The 16551-nt window shown below is 36.5% G+C and overlaps 8 protein-coding genes and 3 non-coding genes across 11 annotated transcripts; 9 read left to right on the top strand and 2 right to left on the bottom strand.

Annotated features, from left to right (window-relative positions):
- Positions 1 to 138: 138 nt before the first annotated feature.
- RAD7 (UV-damaged DNA-binding protein RAD7) lies at positions 139 to 1836 on the top strand (the record flags this gene model as incomplete). Its single annotated transcript, XM_056223569.1, has 1 exon — positions 139 to 1836. The coding sequence occupies one exon, from the start codon at positions 139 to 141 to the stop codon at positions 1834 to 1836; it is 1698 nt and encodes a 565-aa protein (XP_056077575.1).
- A 260-nt stretch (positions 1837 to 2096) lies between these two features.
- BFA1 (Bfa1p) lies at positions 2097 to 3830 on the top strand (the record flags this gene model as incomplete). Its single annotated transcript, XM_056223570.1, has 1 exon — positions 2097 to 3830. The coding sequence occupies one exon, from the start codon at positions 2097 to 2099 to the stop codon at positions 3828 to 3830; it is 1734 nt and encodes a 577-aa protein (XP_056077576.1).
- A 296-nt stretch (positions 3831 to 4126) lies between these two features.
- On the top strand, positions 4127 to 5602 carry KCH1 (Kch1p; the record flags this gene model as incomplete). Its single annotated transcript, XM_056223571.1, has 1 exon — positions 4127 to 5602. The coding sequence occupies one exon, from the start codon at positions 4127 to 4129 to the stop codon at positions 5600 to 5602; it is 1476 nt and encodes a 491-aa protein (XP_056077577.1).
- A 333-nt stretch (positions 5603 to 5935) lies between these two features.
- Positions 5936 to 6007, top strand: Smki_10.trna21R. The gene has a single exon. It is a non-coding gene; the product is annotated as a tRNA-Arg (tRNA).
- A 162-nt stretch (positions 6008 to 6169) lies between these two features.
- HIT1 (Hit1p) lies at positions 6170 to 6667 on the top strand (the record flags this gene model as incomplete). The annotated part of the gene is made up of 1 exon (XM_056223572.1): positions 6170 to 6667. One exon carries the CDS (start codon positions 6170 to 6172, stop codon positions 6665 to 6667), a length of 498 nt encoding a protein of 165 aa, XP_056077578.1.
- A 2615-nt stretch (positions 6668 to 9282) lies between these two features.
- On the top strand, positions 9283 to 9371 carry Smki_10.trna22Y. Its single transcript is given in 2 exon segments — positions 9283 to 9321; positions 9336 to 9371. It is a non-coding gene; the product is annotated as a tRNA-Tyr (tRNA).
- Positions 9372 to 9815: 444 nt separating this feature from the next.
- SMKI10G2510 (uncharacterized protein) lies at positions 9816 to 10526 on the top strand (the record flags this gene model as incomplete). The annotated part of the gene is made up of 1 exon (XM_056223573.1): positions 9816 to 10526. One exon carries the CDS (start codon positions 9816 to 9818, stop codon positions 10524 to 10526), a length of 711 nt encoding a protein of 236 aa, XP_056077579.1.
- Positions 10527 to 10743: 217 nt separating this feature from the next.
- Smki_10.trna23D lies at positions 10744 to 10815 on the bottom strand. Its single transcript has one exon. It is a non-coding gene; the product is annotated as a tRNA-Asp (tRNA).
- Positions 10816 to 12212: 1397 nt separating this feature from the next.
- CDC8 (bifunctional thymidylate/uridylate kinase) lies at positions 12213 to 12866 on the top strand (the record flags this gene model as incomplete). Its single annotated transcript, XM_056223575.1, has 1 exon — positions 12213 to 12866. The coding sequence occupies one exon, from the start codon at positions 12213 to 12215 to the stop codon at positions 12864 to 12866; it is 654 nt and encodes a 217-aa protein (XP_056077580.1).
- A 13-nt stretch (positions 12867 to 12879) lies between these two features.
- On the bottom strand, positions 12880 to 13323 carry APS2 (Aps2p; the record flags this gene model as incomplete). Its single annotated transcript, XM_056223576.1, has 1 exon — positions 12880 to 13323. One exon carries the CDS (start codon positions 13321 to 13323, stop codon positions 12880 to 12882), a length of 444 nt encoding a protein of 147 aa, XP_056077581.1.
- A 618-nt stretch (positions 13324 to 13941) lies between these two features.
- PTK2 (protein kinase PTK2) lies at positions 13942 to 16395 on the top strand (the record flags this gene model as incomplete). Its single annotated transcript, XM_056223577.1, has 1 exon — positions 13942 to 16395. One exon carries the CDS (start codon positions 13942 to 13944, stop codon positions 16393 to 16395), a length of 2454 nt encoding a protein of 817 aa, XP_056077582.1.
- Positions 16396 to 16551: the final 156 nt, after the last annotated feature.

Below are 16551 nucleotides of genomic sequence, written 5' to 3' on the forward strand. Positions count from 1 at the left end.
ATGAAAATATTAATTATGAAAACTAATGAAACTATATAGGATTAATTAGAACCTAGCGGAGTTTATCTAAACAGCACCAAAAAAGTGCGAAGTGTTTGCATAGAAACTAGTTTTTAGAAAGGCACGGATCAGTAATAAATGTATCGAAGTAGAAACAAACCAAAGAAAGAAGGCGAAAATGAAGTTAAGGGACCAAATTCTGCATTGACCCAATTTTTAAGAGAAGAGGGGATCAGCGCTGAAAATATCAAACAAAAATGGCATCAACGACAGTCGAAGAATCATGAGGATTCAATAAATGAAAAGAAAGATAAAGCGGTGGATGATAACTTAACAGCGCAAATCCCGCAACAACTCGAAGAAGAACAGGTTGAAGATGTCGAAATAGGCAGTGGTACCAAGACAGGAAGAACAGATATTTCTTATGATGCTAGGATGAAATTGGTGCCTGTCGATAGTGATGAAGAAGAATATGAAACTAGCCGCTTATCAGATACCCTAGTTAGTTTAACCCCTACTAAGAACCCCGAATTATTGGCTAAAAAAAGGCAGAATAGTGCAAGAATTATACAAAAACGTCGTAAAAAACGTAAGAGAGCCGCCAATTTGCTAGATAGACGCGTTAATAGAGTCTCTAGCTTACAAAGTCTTTGTATTACACAAATCAGTGAAAACATCTCGAAGTGGCAGGAACAGAGTGATGAGTCATCGAAACAGGTCTATAATAGACTGAGAGATGTGCTCGGTGGTGTATCCACTGCTAACTTAAACAATTTAGCAAAGGCATTATCAAAGAATAGGGCCTTAAATGACCATACTTTGCAACTTTTCTTAAAGACGGATCTAACGGAGTTGACTTTCAATGATTGCTCTAAGATTTCGTTCGATGGTTACAAAACGCTAGCGATTTTTTCACCACATCTTACCTCGTTGTCCTTACAAATGTGTGGGCAGCTAAACAATGAATCATTACTTTACATTGCTGAAAAGTTACCGAACTTGAAATCAATAAATTTGGATGGTCCTTTTCTTATCAATGAGGGCACTTGGAAGACGTTTTTTGCAATTATGAAAGATAGATTAGAAGAGTTTCATATTTCTAATACACACCGCTTCACGGATCAATCATTATCTAATTTGTTAATTAATTGCAGCTCCACCTTAGTTTCCTTAGGGTTATCCAGGCTCGATTCTGTGTCAAACTACGCTTTACTGCCGCAATATCTACTCAATAACGGTTTTCACACTCTTTGTATTGAATATCCATTCAATGAAGAAGATGTGAATGACGAGATTATCATAAATTTGTTGGGTCAAGTTGGGCGCACGTTACGGAAGTTAGTCTTGAATGGCTGCCTTGACTTGACAGATTCAATGGTGGTTAACGGTCTCACTGCATTCATCCCCGAAAAATGTCAACTGGAGGTATTGAGTTTAGAAGAATCGGATCAGATAACAACAGACTCACTCGTGTATTTTTTCAACAAAGTAAAACTGAATAATCTAAAAGAATGCAGCTTCAGAAGATGTTTACAATTGGGTGATATGGCAATAATTAATTTATTATTTAACGGAGCAAGAGATAGCCTAAGAAGCTTGAGCCTCAATTCCTTAAAAGAGCTAACTACGAATGCATTTGTGACACTGAAATGCCCTAATTTGACATATATAGATCTCGGCTTTGTGCGCTGTGTGGATGACTCTGTGATCGAACTATTAGTAGACCAAAATCCAAACCTTACTGTAATTGATGTGTTCGGAGATAATCTAGTTACTGAAAGGGCGATAACAAGACCTGGACTTGAACTAATAGGGAGACAGAGTGATAGTATATAAGAGAAAATAAATACCTAGGTTTGGCATTGTATGTAAAGGAAAACTCAATTCATCTGTTTTCTTATTGTATTTCCCGTGTCTTTTAGTTTAGACATTATTTTAATATGCGGACTTTTTATTGCATCTCGCGAAGAGTAAATAAACAGCCTTAAACTAAGTATAGATTCATGTGTTCAGCACACATAAAAGGAAAACAGCGAGAAGCTGAAGAAAGGAAAACGTTAGAAATTTTCTGAAATATAAGGGTTTTTTTTTTTGCTATGTCAATTAGGCCTCTCAATCTAGCCAGTTTAGATGAGCCAGAAACTTCCTTTGAAGAGCTTAATACAACGCTACCTCGATTTCAATCACATGAAACATTTGCACCGGAAGACAGCGCGCAACCATTGAGTACATCAACGTATATACCGACTCCATCATCAGTGGGAACTTCTGATACTGGTACAGTTTTCTCTAACAGTGCTGATGCGCTTTGGTCTAACAGACAAGGGGAGGATGATCAAGACATGGAGGTAGATCATGATGATGAATTTTTGAACGACTTCCAGGAATTTCAAAATAAAAAGGATGACTTTGACGATGCCATAAAAACAAACTTTCATTTAAGAAACAGATTTGGAGTCACGCCGTTTAAGAACGAGGATTTTGCAGAAGAGTTTAACAGGAAACTGAGCTTTGGAGATAAACCTAAGCTTAAGCAACCTAGATCAATGATGGAATTGAAACCAAAAAGAAAATTATCGAATAATGTATCTTCAAGAAACTCAAGAACTGTTAATTCTGTCAGGTTTAAAAAGTCCATGCCAAACTTACCTTTAGCCAATCTAGTGATTAAAGAGGAAGACAATGAAGAACAGGACAGGGAGGAACAGCGAAGGTTTGATTACAAAGATGATGATGATGATACACAAGAAACTATATTGGCGAAATTTAGTTCTGATGATGAAGGTGGCTTTCTAACGGGATTTGAAGGGCTAGAGGGTGAAGCAATTGATGAAACAACTTCGCCGAATGATAAAGAGAGCGTCAACCACCCTCCTTTCTTGAAAAGAAAGTCTACTTCATCATTGCCCTTAAAGATATCACCTGCACAATATGATATAGTCAAACATGACGAACTATTAACTCCGGGCCTTCATAGACGACAACGAGAATGGAACACTCAGCAGGAATTGGACTCTTTTAGGGAGGAAGAACCAATAAGACACTTTTCCAGCCAAAATGTGCAACTTAACGGACCTGCTAAAATAAAAACGATAAAACAGCAGATTGACCATAATACTCCAATGAAGAAAGGTTCCATGATATACAACCCAAAAACTATGAAATGGGAAGGAAATGAGAATGTTTTGAACAGGTTCAGCGATGTAGACGCGGTAAATAGAAAAGCTCTGTTAATAAAAAATAAGCTCCAACGAAATGTAGATGATTATACTAAGAAGAAGAAATATCCTGATTTACAGCAGGCAAGAACCGCTTCCAGAAATCAAAAAGTCGTTGGCAACATGGTTCTTGATGAACAAAACCTAAGATGGGTTAGCGTTTCAGAAGATGAAACAGATCCTTTTGCAGGCATTCCTGAGATAAATTTGCCACCAGTTGGAAAAACCATGAAGAAACGCAGTTCCTCTCCATTTTTGCGTTCTCATAGCCAAGTTAGTCCGCCATTGTTTTCAAATGACAGTAACGGCGGTTATCAAAATACCACAGCTCAAGCAAGACTTAGGAAATACCATTCAATGAGGACTCTTAACGGTTCAGCCAATAGTTTAGAATTGAATCCGATTTTCCATTTGAGTTCAACGGCATTAGAAAGAATTTATCACGAAGAGAACAGGTGGTGCAGAAAATTGGCTTCATGGTTCATACCGCGAGATGAGACCATAATCGGTGTGGAGGAAGAAACTATTATGGATGAAAGTACGATTAATGGCAAGAGAAAATCTTACATGTACGAAATTAGGAACATGGTGATCAATTCCACAAAAGATTAACCTTCAACCTTCCTATGATTGTCCTTCTATCGTTAGCTTGAATAACAGTTACCTTGTATTCCAAAATTAGATCTTTTGATCATACCAACTTTTTGCTGGCATTTCGCGTCTATTAGAAAAAGAAATGTTGGAAAAAAATCGGACAGATGTTTCAAATTAAACTAAACCACCAGGGACGCAACAGCATTCCTGATATAAAGAATATTTTCAGGTTAATAAGACAGATATCTATGAATTGTCAAGCAAAGACTGTAAACATCTCATGAAAGCTTGACCAGTGGAAAGGAGCACCGAAGATGTTTAATCATGATTGGAAGTACTCCATCAATTCAAAGACATTCTCTGATCTAAACATTGAATTATTTCGAAACTACAAGTTCAAAACCGTTTTAAACTATATAATAGGCATAGTAGGGTGGAATGGATTGAAAGTGGCTCTTTTTGTATCAGACGTTTACACATGTATCAAACTACTGGCATTCGACTCGTGGTCAAATAACGTCATCAAGCCATACTTATCGTTCAAAATATCCAAATGGTTGTTTAGTGGTTGTATTTTAGCATCTATTGTACTATTGATATGGGAAGTCATAGCAGGAATGAGAATCTACAGGACAGGAAACATCTCATTGACATACGTGAATATTTTTTCCAGAAATCTAAACTCAGTACTTAATTATTCCAAGTTTTGTGTTTATAATTTTATCGAACGAAAAGGTTTTCGACAAAAAATGACTTTTTTTACTTTCTTTCAACTAAAAGATTGTATTAGGCTAATTTTCACAGATACTCCAAGGCAAGTTATCAATGGCCTTACATTATGGTCCGTCCTCGTAACAGTTAATAAAAACGACGACTTGGGGGATCTGGAATCATTTACGGGTTTAATCAACAAAATAAAAAATATTGGCCAGACGAATCATGAGGAAGCGGTGATATTGTCGCTTATGTTATTTTCGTTCATTCTTTGGGCATTGTTTGTGTTCAAGTTCTTCCTTGCTATCATTTGCTCTATTTTTGTTTATTATAGAATAATCAATGATCAACAATACAGTGGTTTGCGTGAATATATTTGTGTTACCGTCAGCGAAAATATTGACGAACTTGTTGAAAGGCAAAGGAAAAAGGAAAATGATAATACGATTTATAAGTCAGGTCTTCTTGAGTCTCAAACTTTTAATGATTTCAACGAGCTTGAAAGTAAAGTCGAATCAGCTTTTAATGAGACATCATATACTTCCAATAATGATTCTACGATCGAACTGATAGAGAGAGGACCCGAAAGCATAAGCCAAGATGCATATGGGCCTATTCTAACAATGAAGAAGACAGAAACAATGGAGTCTATCGTCGACAACGGTAATCTACAACATGTAACTAGATTTTCTGCAATTTTGGACTCTTCACATATGAATAGCTATAATGACAAAAACATAAAGATAACGGAAGAGCAAACCAGGAATGTTATAGATATTTCGAAATACAAGAATCTGCCTTTAGGGAATTTTAGTCAAAATTCTTCCACTATCAAGTTATTAGAATCTACACCCTCTAGGGAATTTCACAAGCCGTCAGATTCAAAACTGAATATAACGAGCAACTTTAGTAGACCCAGACCACCTAGCATACAGACAAGCGGGTCGGTGAATCTAAATGCCGCTCCAAAGGATTATGGGAGGGTATATACCCCGATGAAAGCGCATTTCAGGGAAGCTGATCTTCCGAGAAAGGGTTTGCTAGAAGATGAAGGTTGTGCAAATTATTATACTTAAAAGGCAGCTTAAACCCTTTATATATTTCAGTTAAAAAAACATAAGTAAAAGGAGCTATTAGCAGGCTACTGACCGGAAATAACACCTCTTTGTAACACTAGTTGAATGTATTCTCAATAATACCTTCTTTTGGTACAATAGTACATATTGCACTAACAACCAGTTTCGACTTTTCTCTGCCTATTTGCTCAGGTGAAGGAGATGAATGGACCAAGGATGGATTCATAGAGTGTAAGTTTGCGGAATAAAATTAATTCACTGAATCCGCTGTAAAAAAACAGCTTTATACGTGAGATTTAATGATTTACTATTTGCAGTAGTTCAACCAAAAAGGTTCCGTTGGCGTAATGGTAACGCGTCTCCCTCCTAAGGAGAAGACTGCGGGTTCGAGTCCCGTACGGAACGTTTTATTTTTTTTTTTTTCATTCAATCCTGCTACTGAAAAAATCAAGATAAAATGAAGCTTGCTTGCGATGAGATAAGTCTAACCTTTGTAAAAGTGCTGGCGAGCTAATAAGTAACCAGGTAATACACAATTTTTATCAATATAGAAACTACCAAAACAGAATGGTTTTAACTTTGGTTAAATGTGGTATATGTCATGAGGGTGATGGCAAATATAAATGTCCTAAGTGTGCAGTACGATACTGTTCTCTAAAATGCTATAAAGATGCTGAAAGGCATGTTCATACGGAAAGTGCAGAGCTGGAAGTTGGTGCAGAAGATAGTGCTGAGGTCATAAACAAATGTAGTTCAACGATAAGCAATACATCCGCAATAAAAAAATCTTTAAAGACAAAGGCATTTGATGACGTGTATCAAGATAGTGCCCAGTTGCAAGAGCTGTTGAAGTACAATACGGTGAAGTTTCATCTAACAAAGGTTTATAGAATTTTATCTAGTAGCGGTAGTGATGGGAGTTCCGGAAAAATGAATAGTGACTTACAGAAAGAGTTGGCTGTCAATTATCTGAATACGTTGCGTTATGGTGGTATACATTATAATGAAGCCATCGAGGAATTTTGTCAAATTTTATTAGATAGATTAAAAGAGATTGGAGAATAGGGATTATCACCGTTAGAATGGGGTTAAGCTACCTTTTTAATTGTCAACATATAACATTAGAGATCAGAATTGAAAAATAACGCACGTTGTTGGAAACGTTTAGATTGCTTTCAGGTTATTTATTTTCATCAACGATTTTCCACAAAACCAGAAAAGGCTTCATGGAAAAGCGAAATATTCATACTCAGACCCTGTCTGGATGACGCCAATGACATATCAGAGATACCTTATCATTACCTTACGATTCCCCTAGCTGAATCTGACCTTTTCTTACAATTCCAGGTCCGTTTAAATTTGATAAGGGTAAGAAAATAGGACAATATGCTCAATGAATCAATAAACTAGGTATGCTCTTTCAACTGCAAAGTGCCTCTTGTTTCCTTAGTACTGATAAATTGCTCTTTTCAAGGATGTAACTTCAGAATTGTAAGAAACAATGCAATTGGTGAAACAGAATTTCTCGAAACAGCAAACGACCCAGAACAGCCTTCAGCACATTTTTTTTTTTAGTTTTATCCCCAAGGTATTAGTTGACTGCTCTTCGGAATACTAAAATAAACAGCTAACTGAGCCGAAATAAGAGTTTAACTAAAAGCAAGAGATAAACAATGTAGGGACTGACTTTATATATTGGCTGGTTTATGGTGGACTTGTTGTTTTTTTCATACCACTTTTGTGACTTTTGGAATAATTTTGGATTGAATGGCATATGTTGACTTATCCCTTTACGAAGAACAACGATTCATGGCATTTTCCCGAAAACAACCTGGTCTCTTTTGTTCTGTTTTTGCCGAATACATCAACCTACAGATATATTTCAAGACATAGTTCGCTCAAGATTTTCCTCTGAAGATATCGATGCAAAAAAATATCTATAGCTGTCCACTAAATAAAAACAAACATACATTGGAATATGTGGCGAATAGTTCTGGTGTAAAACGTAGTTAATCTCAAATCTCTGACGATCTATATAAAATTTTTATATCTCTATAGTAGTTTGAGATTGCAAGGATTCACTTACAAAGAGATTTCTTGTGAGTTTAAATGCGTTGTTTGAATATCGAAACAGAGTAAAGTCCCTCAATCGGTGTAACATTGATATATTAGGATACCTGGGTCTTCGCTTGCTATTATTTTTCTTTACCTTCCATATTCTTACTTTAGCATGTTTATTTTTCCCTACCTTTCAGTTTCTGTTACATCGATATGGTTTTTATTTTTACGTTTAGTATCACTTCAGCTTTCATATAAATAAAAAAGGAAACAAAAATAACTAAAAAGTAAAATTGGGCATGAACAAAGAACATTGGGAAGATGTTGTTGTAATATAAATCAACTATCATCTACTAACTAGTAGTCATATTACTAGTATATTATCATATACGGTGTTAGAAGATGACGCAAATGATGAGATATAGTCATCTAAACTAGTGGAAGCTGAAACGCAAGGATTGATAATGTAATAGGATCAATGAATAAGAACATATAAAACGATGATAATAATGTTTATAGAATTGTGTAGAATTGCAGATTCCCTTTTATGGATTCCTAAATCCCTGAGGAGAACTTCTAGTATATCTACATACTTAATATTATTGCCTTATAAAAAATGGAATCCCAACAATTACATCAAACTCCACTATTATCTCAGATGTCATGCTTCTTTCGCTCACTTCTAAAGACAATTGCTAGGGTTACATTACTTGATTGAAGTAATACGAGTAAGCTTCCACTTATTTCGATGACCGCTTCTCATAACTTATGTCATCTTCTAACACCGTATATGTTGTAATATAAATCAAGTATCATCTACTAACTAGTATTTACGTTACTAGTATATTATCATATACGGTGTTAGAAGATGACGCAAATGATAAGAAATAGTCATCTAAATTAGTGGAAGCTGAAACGCAAGGATTGATAATGTAATAGGATAAATGAATAACAACATATAAAACGATGATAATAATGTTTATAGAATTGTGTAGAATTGCAGATTCCCTTTTATGGATTCATAAATCCCCGAGGAGAACTTCTAGTATATCTACATACCTAATATTATTGCCTTATAAAAAATGGAATTCCAACGATTACATCAAACTCCACTATTATCTCAGTATATGTTGGAATAAGTGATTACCACTATACATTTATTCATATAAATTGTTGTAGTTGATGACGAACATTCTTTAACATGATACTAATGATGTTGAGTAAATTAATACTAACATTCTTATGGTGATACCAATTTAAATGGAGTAGGGAAATTCTAATTATAGAATTTCCTGCACTAATAAGATAAAGATCTATTAATTGTCCAGAACTTAGTATATAAGAAGATGAGTTAACACTAAATTCTTATCATCAACACTCTGATTTATGTCTGAACCTTTTGGTTTAATACACCCAATCAGCGTGTGTTTTATATACCTCTCTTATATAGATTAAGAAGGAACGACTATTCTTAATTATTACAACTTACTAAACTACTAATTATCAACAATTTTCATTCCAACACCAACAATGACTACTAGCTAATATAAGATGATAGTTGATGCGTAATCCTTTTCAAGAGTTGAGAAAGCTGCAAAAGTTTAACACTTCAACATCTAGGACCCTCGGTAGCCAAGTTGGTTTAAGGCGCAAGACTGTAATTTATTACCAAGAAATCTTGAGATCGGGCGTTCGACTCGCCCCCGAGGGATTCTTTTTTTTTTCTATCAAACCTCCAGACGCAAACATCTGATATACGTGTCTAATTAAGGATTATAACCAAAACATGGCATGTTCTGGTACCTCAACAAGGAGAAGAAATGAACTGGATTACGCAGTGTCTTTTCCGTACGTTACCCCACGTATCTTTTCTTTATTTTTCTACTTTGTTCTAAGTTGCGCATGAAAAAAACTTCAGATTGTTCCTTTTCCTGACTTCTAAGGATATTCTAACAACACTATCGTTTTCTGCCTTGCAAGGTGAACATTATTTCCCGTACAAACCTCAGAAGAAAGGGAACAACTAATTGTTCTATTGTGCCTGCTTTAAGCTGTTTTCCAATTTCGTATTCTAGCTGTTAATAATATTATTTCGAAAGAAACAATTATATCGATAGTATATATCTAACTTGAAAATTTTAAAACCTAAACTGAAATGGAACAAATGCATTCTTTGGAGTCAAGTTTACCCCCAGAACAACCTCCCACCAAACAGGCCATCGAGAGTCTCAATTTAGAACTTTCTCAAGAATTCAAGCTAGCCGCCAATGCGGTAACAAGGCTTTACCGAGTAGCTAATGAGAAAAACTCGCTGACCAAACATCAAGGCTATCTCACATGTTTAGATGATGTCTTGTGTGCATTGGACTCAAATGTGACCACTGATGAGTTAAGGGCATGGTGTTACAAACGAAGAAGCGACATCTTATCAAATTCTCAGGATAAATTTTCTAATACAGTGAAAGAAAAAGAAAGAAAAGTCAATAAATTTAGTGACAACCAGCAGCGTGAACCTGAGACCCATAAAGAACTTTGTAAAAAAGATTTCGGAGTCAAGTATAATTTCAGTTTTAATGAATCGAACAGGGACCTCTCAAATATCAACGGAAATGTGGCACCGAAATTTAGACTCTCTATGCCGCCTTTAAGTGTCGAACATCCTGCTAGGAACTCAAATCGTATAAAATCTTGGAAAGCACGAACAATCAACCATGGACGAGGAGAGTTTAAAAACCTAAATGACATGATGACGCTTGAAAATGAACGTGAACGTGAACATGAAGATGTACGCCATGAGAAGAAGCAGAGATTAGATTCTGATTCCGACGTAGACGTAACGAATATTAATCAGGACATGGAATTGTAAAAAAAACTTGATCAAGTAAGAGACAATTGTGTTGGTTGAATAGAGCCCATTGCATCGTATATACTAATTCGAAAATAAGTAAGTACTTCTGTCAGCATGCATACTTATGCATCTTCCAGAAAAAAGTATAAAGAAGTTCCTAGGTGGCTGCATGATGTCAGATAGCATACCTCTTTATGTTGAGTAATATATTGTAGATGATAAAAAAATAAAAAACCTCCGCGACGGGGAATTGAACCCCGATCTGGCACGCGACAAGCGCCCATTCTGACCATTAAACTATCACGGATCGAAATTTTAATTAGAACCAATTATGAATTGATCAGTATCATATTCAGTTAACTCCAAACCAGTTTTAAGATTTCTCGGTGAGAAATATGTTGGAATAGATGATTACAACTACACGTTTATTCTTATGAATTGGAATAAGGGATTAAAACTATACGCTCTTTGAGACAATAGTGGAGTTTGATGTAATTGTTGGGATTCCATTTTTTATAAGGCAATAATATTAAGTATGTAGATATACTAGAAGTTCTCCTCAGGGATTTAGGAATCCATAAAAGGGAATCTGCAATTCTACACAATTCTATAAACATTATTATCATCGTTTTATATGTTCTTATTCATTGATCCTATTACATTATCAATCCTTGCGTTTCAGCTTCCACTAATTTAGATGACTATATCTCATCATTTGCGTCATCTTCTAACACCGTATATGATAATATACTAGTAATATGACTACTAGTTAGTAGATGATAGTTGATTTATATTACAACACTCTTCGTATAAATTGGGATAGGAAAATTTTAATAATAGGATTTACCGCAGTAATGAGATAAAGATCTATTAATTGTCCAGAACTTAGTATATAAGAAGATGAGTCATCACTCAAGTATTATCATCAATGTTCCGAATTATGTCTGAACCATTGGGTTTAATATAACCAATCAGCGTGTGTTTTATATACCTCTCTTATATAGAATAAGAAGGAACGACTTATTCTTAATTATTAGAACTTACTAAACAACTAATTATCAACAATAAATATTATCATTATCGTTTTATATGTTGTCATTCATTGACCCTATTATTATCAATCCTTGCGTTTCAGTTTCCACTAATTTAGATGACTATTTCTCATCATTTGCGTCATCTTCTAACACCGTATATGATAATATACTAGTAACGTAAATACTAGTTAGTAGATGATACTTGATTTATATTACAACAGGAAGCCATCATACCAACATAATTGAAGAGTTCGTGAACAGGTTCATTCAGAAAGAACGTCCTGGATGTTTGCACTATTAACTGGAGTCCAGGTGCAGCCAAACATTTCGAAAATTTTAAGGTAACAATAATTCACATTTCAAGTAACAATCATCTGTTGCGCTGGCCATCTTTCCTCTCGCTCGAACGGTTTAGCATTAGTATTGAAAGAAAAGAGCGACATTTAAAGCTTTTTGGGTGGTCACTGATAGAAAACAATGCAAGGAACTATAAAAAATCTAGGAATTGTTACAGAAATGGGAAAGAAAATAACTGTTTATATGCCTATGACTTTCAACGCGTGGGTTTGGTGTTAAAGTCAGCGGAAAAACAGCGCAATTTTAAAAGGCTTGCTTGCATCTACACTATCTGTGATCTAGAGAAGAAAAAAAAGAAAGATAACTGGCAGCGATGGGCCGTGGCAAATTAATATTAATAGAAGGCTTAGATAGAACTGGTAAAACTACACAATGCAATATATTGTACAAAAGATTGCAACCAAACTGTAAATTATTAAAGTTTCCGGAAAGATCTACACGAATTGGAAGCCTCATAAACCAATATCTGACCGATGATAGTTTCCAGCTTTCAGATCAGGCCATCCACCTTCTGTTCTCGGCAAATAGGTGGGAAATGGTCGATACCATGAAGAAAGCTTTACTGGAAGGCGAAAACATCATAATGGACAGATATGTTTATTCAGGAGTAGCATATTCGGCCGCCAAGGAGACAAATGGAATGGACTTAGATTGGTGCTTGCAACCAGATATAGGGCTACTAAAGCCAGATCTGACATTATTTTTGAGCACTCAAGATGTCAATAGTAATGCCGAAAAGGATGGTTTTGGCAACGAAAGATATGAAACATTAAATTTCCAAAAAAAGGTGAAACAAACTTTTATAACGCTATTAGAGAACGAGATGAGAAAAGGGGATGAGTCGATTAGGATTGTTGATGTAACTAATAAGGGAATTCATGAAGTTGAAGCGCTTATTTGGCAAATCGTCCAGCCTGTTTTGACCACGCATATCGATCAGAACAATTTTTTCTTTTTTTCAGGGTGATTACTATACATGTCTAATCTAGTCTATCTAAAATACTTAGCCTTTCTAACAGCATATCTTTCGAAATTTCTTGTATTTCCCCTCCAATAAACATTTCATCCATTATCATATAGACCTTGTAAAAATTGAATACAATATCCAATTCACATACATTGCCGAAAAATGCATCTAGCACTTCCACAAACAAATGGATGTGGCACAAATAAATTGGCTCATCATCGAGCAAATCCACGCCCATGACGAAATATAGACCCGCGTACCTCCTGTATACAAGTTTTGTTGAATCAGAAAATTCTACGAAGTTGCTTTGATGCTTATGGTCTCTGGAAGATATAAGTCTGTAGATCTGTGCAATAGCATCCTGGCTACGTTGAGGATCCGAACTACGCACGTCAAACCATCTCACCAATCGCACAACACCTTGCTTATTAAAACACAGTATAAACTGCACACCCATTCTTGTACCTTACAGCAAACAGACCCCCGTTATGGAAAAGTGAAGACGACGATTACTCTATGCTCAAGGCAAGCCTTACTAATTTATTAAGGAACCGTCCTTTCTGGTCTCTATCAAAAGTATCCAAATTGGTTCTCCACGTGCAAAATGACATGATCTTACAAAACTTCTAGCAGGACCCTTCCTTACAGGTACACTCCAAAGATTACCGGTGCTGCATGTATTACAGTATCGGCAACATGATAAACATACCCACATCCTTGAGCCATTCAGGCCTTATACATACACGTATACAACGTGAACACATTCATACAGTCACCCCACCTGAAAGCACAACATTTTTAGCAAAAACGCTAATAATGGCCACTTGCAAGTGTGGTGCATGGGTTAAATGTTTTTTCGTCATTGGCACGACCCCTTGCAGGTGGGAGATAGGACCAATAGGTATCCACTTGGCAGTCAGCGTTGCTTTATATATAGCGTTAGCAAGTAAATGGAAAAGCTATTGTCGGGTAGAGTGGCGACTCTTATGCAGACGACAAGACCGCACGCACATCAGGAAAGTAAAGTTGTGTAAGCCATAGTAGTTTTTACAGCTTCTACTGATAGAATAAGATAATGACGGGAAACAGTAAAGATAAAGAGGTACATAAAAGTCCCTCTGTTAGTACTTTGAAGCTGTTGGGAAAGCGTTTGTTTAACTCCGGCAGTCACACAGATAACTCTTCTTTGCTCCTCAGCGCTGAACAATTGGGCAATGGAAGAAGCTTAAGAAAAAGGCCAACTTCTCCATCCATCGGTGGCACTAGTAGTGGTCCAAATTCACCTTCCTCTTCTGCTGGTGCTCGGCAAAGGTCAGCTTCTTTACACAGAAAAAAAAACAATGCCTCAGTGGGGTTTTCGAATGGACCCGTGTCCTCACATAAGTCGTCTGCCGCATTGCAAGACCTAATCAAGCACAACAACAACCCCTATTTGAATTCACCCTCTGATATCTTAGGTACTGGTACTGGTATTGCCTCGACAAGAGATAGGGATAGAATCGCTTTGGACAGAGAAAAGGAAAGAGAAAAAGCGAGAAGCAAAGAGAGAAATACTCATCATGCAGGCTTACCGCAAAGGTCCAATAGCATGGCCAGTCACCATTTCCCTAATGAGAATATTGTTTATAACCCGTATGGTATAAGCCCAAACCATGCTAGACCAGACACAGCATTTGCAGACACTTTGAACATGAACAAGGAGAACGATTTAAGTTTCTACATGCATGATGGTAACAGCAAGATACGGATGTTGCCCCTTCCAATCGCTAATCCGAATGATTTTTTACCGGAGGATATGAAACAATATAGTGTCCATTTAACAGATAATTTTGTATTTGATACGGATAATAAGCCTATCGGTTCAGGTGGGTCTAGTGAAGTTAGAAAAGTTAAATCGACTTATAGGCAAAAAGATGTTTACGCTTTGAAGAAATTAAACATGATATATCACGAGTCACCTGAGAAATTTTACAAGAGATGCTCCAAAGAGTTTATTATTGCAAAGCATTTAAGTCATAACGTACACATCACGAAAACTTTCTATCTTTTAAAAGTTCCTACCACCACATATACAACTCGGGGTTGGGGGTTTATTATGGAACTAGGTGTCAAAGACCTTTTTCAGCTGATGGAGAGAACAGGTTGGAAAAATGTTCCATTTAGTGAAAAGTACTGCCTTTTCAAACAAGTGGCCCAAGGTGTTAAATTTTGTCATGACAATGGTATTGCTCATCGTGACTTAAAGCCTGAAAATGTTCTGATTTCCAAAGAAGGTATATGTAAATTGACGGATTTTGGTATTTCTGATTGGTACCACGTGGTGCCTCATGACTACACTAGTCCAGTGAAGACATGTCAAGGTATGATTGGTTCTCCGCCATATACTCCACCGGAGGTAATGTATTTTGATATCAAGAAGCATTACCCAGAAAAATTCCAAAAACCATATAATCCGTTGGCGATGGATTCATATGCCCTCGGAATCATGTTCATTACCATGATTAACAATATCATTCCATTCATCGATTCTTGTAACACTGATGCGCGGTTCAGGGAATTTGAAGTGTCATATGACAATTTCATTAATCATCAAAATCCTCATTTTAGAGACAAGGGCTGTCACAAGCCAGGGCCTGGTTCTGAGTACTCTTTAGCAAGAAATTTTAAGAATACTGATGCTACGCGTGTCGCATGGAGGTTAGCTGACCCTAATCCTGTGACTAGATACACAATGGATGATTTATTCAATGACCCTTTTTTCCAACAAATTGAAACATGCGTTGAACCAAACGATGATGATTTGGTAAGGGTTCCTGAATTGAGGAAAAGTACTTCTGCTACTGATTTTACCGAGAATCCGTTAGATGGTCCGCGCGATCAGGAAATGGTTCACACTTCTAATCCATTTTTGAAAAATGAAATTCTACCTTCCAAGCCTAGATCGATGTTGGAAATTGCTGAATCTCCTTCCTTGAAACAAAAATCGAAGGCAAAAGGTACCGCGAAGAATAAATCACACGCCGTTACAGATGAAGGAGGCAATGAAAGCACGTCACCTAAGCAACAAGATCATAGAAAAAACCTGAACGGAGAAGAGGATAATGACGCAGACAAGGAAGAAGCTATGGAGAGTGGCGCTACTAATGTTGATAGCTTATTGGAAAAGCCAACACCAACCTCCACGAAAGTCGAAAATATTCCAAGTGAAGAAGATTCAACAATGAAGGAATTAAAGTCGATGCTGGACTCTACTCCCACTACACCAAAACACAACGGACCAACGCCACTTCCTGCGAACATCGGTGCTCAACTAGATAAACGTATGAGTGACCTATCACTGAAATCAGGAACACCAGTTTCTACTAAGAACTCTAGCGCACCAAATGTATCGTCATCAAGCAATTCATTGAGAAGCCTCGGAAGTCCAAGCGTATCCTCCTTGAAAAAGAAGAGAGTGGTTCACCACCACTTGGATATCACTAACAGCGTTACAAATATGTCATCCGTGAGCGCCTTTATCTCAAGATAAAGATGGAGACACCTTCCATTCCTGTTTTATGTTTTGGTATCGCCATTATTCTTGCATACCCACTCTTCCTAGAAGCTTTGATACAAGATACACTATTAGAAAAACAACAAAGGACGCAGCAACGATAGAGTAAAACGCACACATATAACCCACATA

Source organism: Saccharomyces mikatae, assembly GCF_947241705.1.
Source record: "Saccharomyces mikatae IFO 1815 strain IFO1815 genome assembly, chromosome: 10".
In the NCBI taxonomy this organism is placed as follows: Eukaryota; Fungi; Ascomycota; class Saccharomycetes; order Saccharomycetales; family Saccharomycetaceae; genus Saccharomyces; species Saccharomyces mikatae.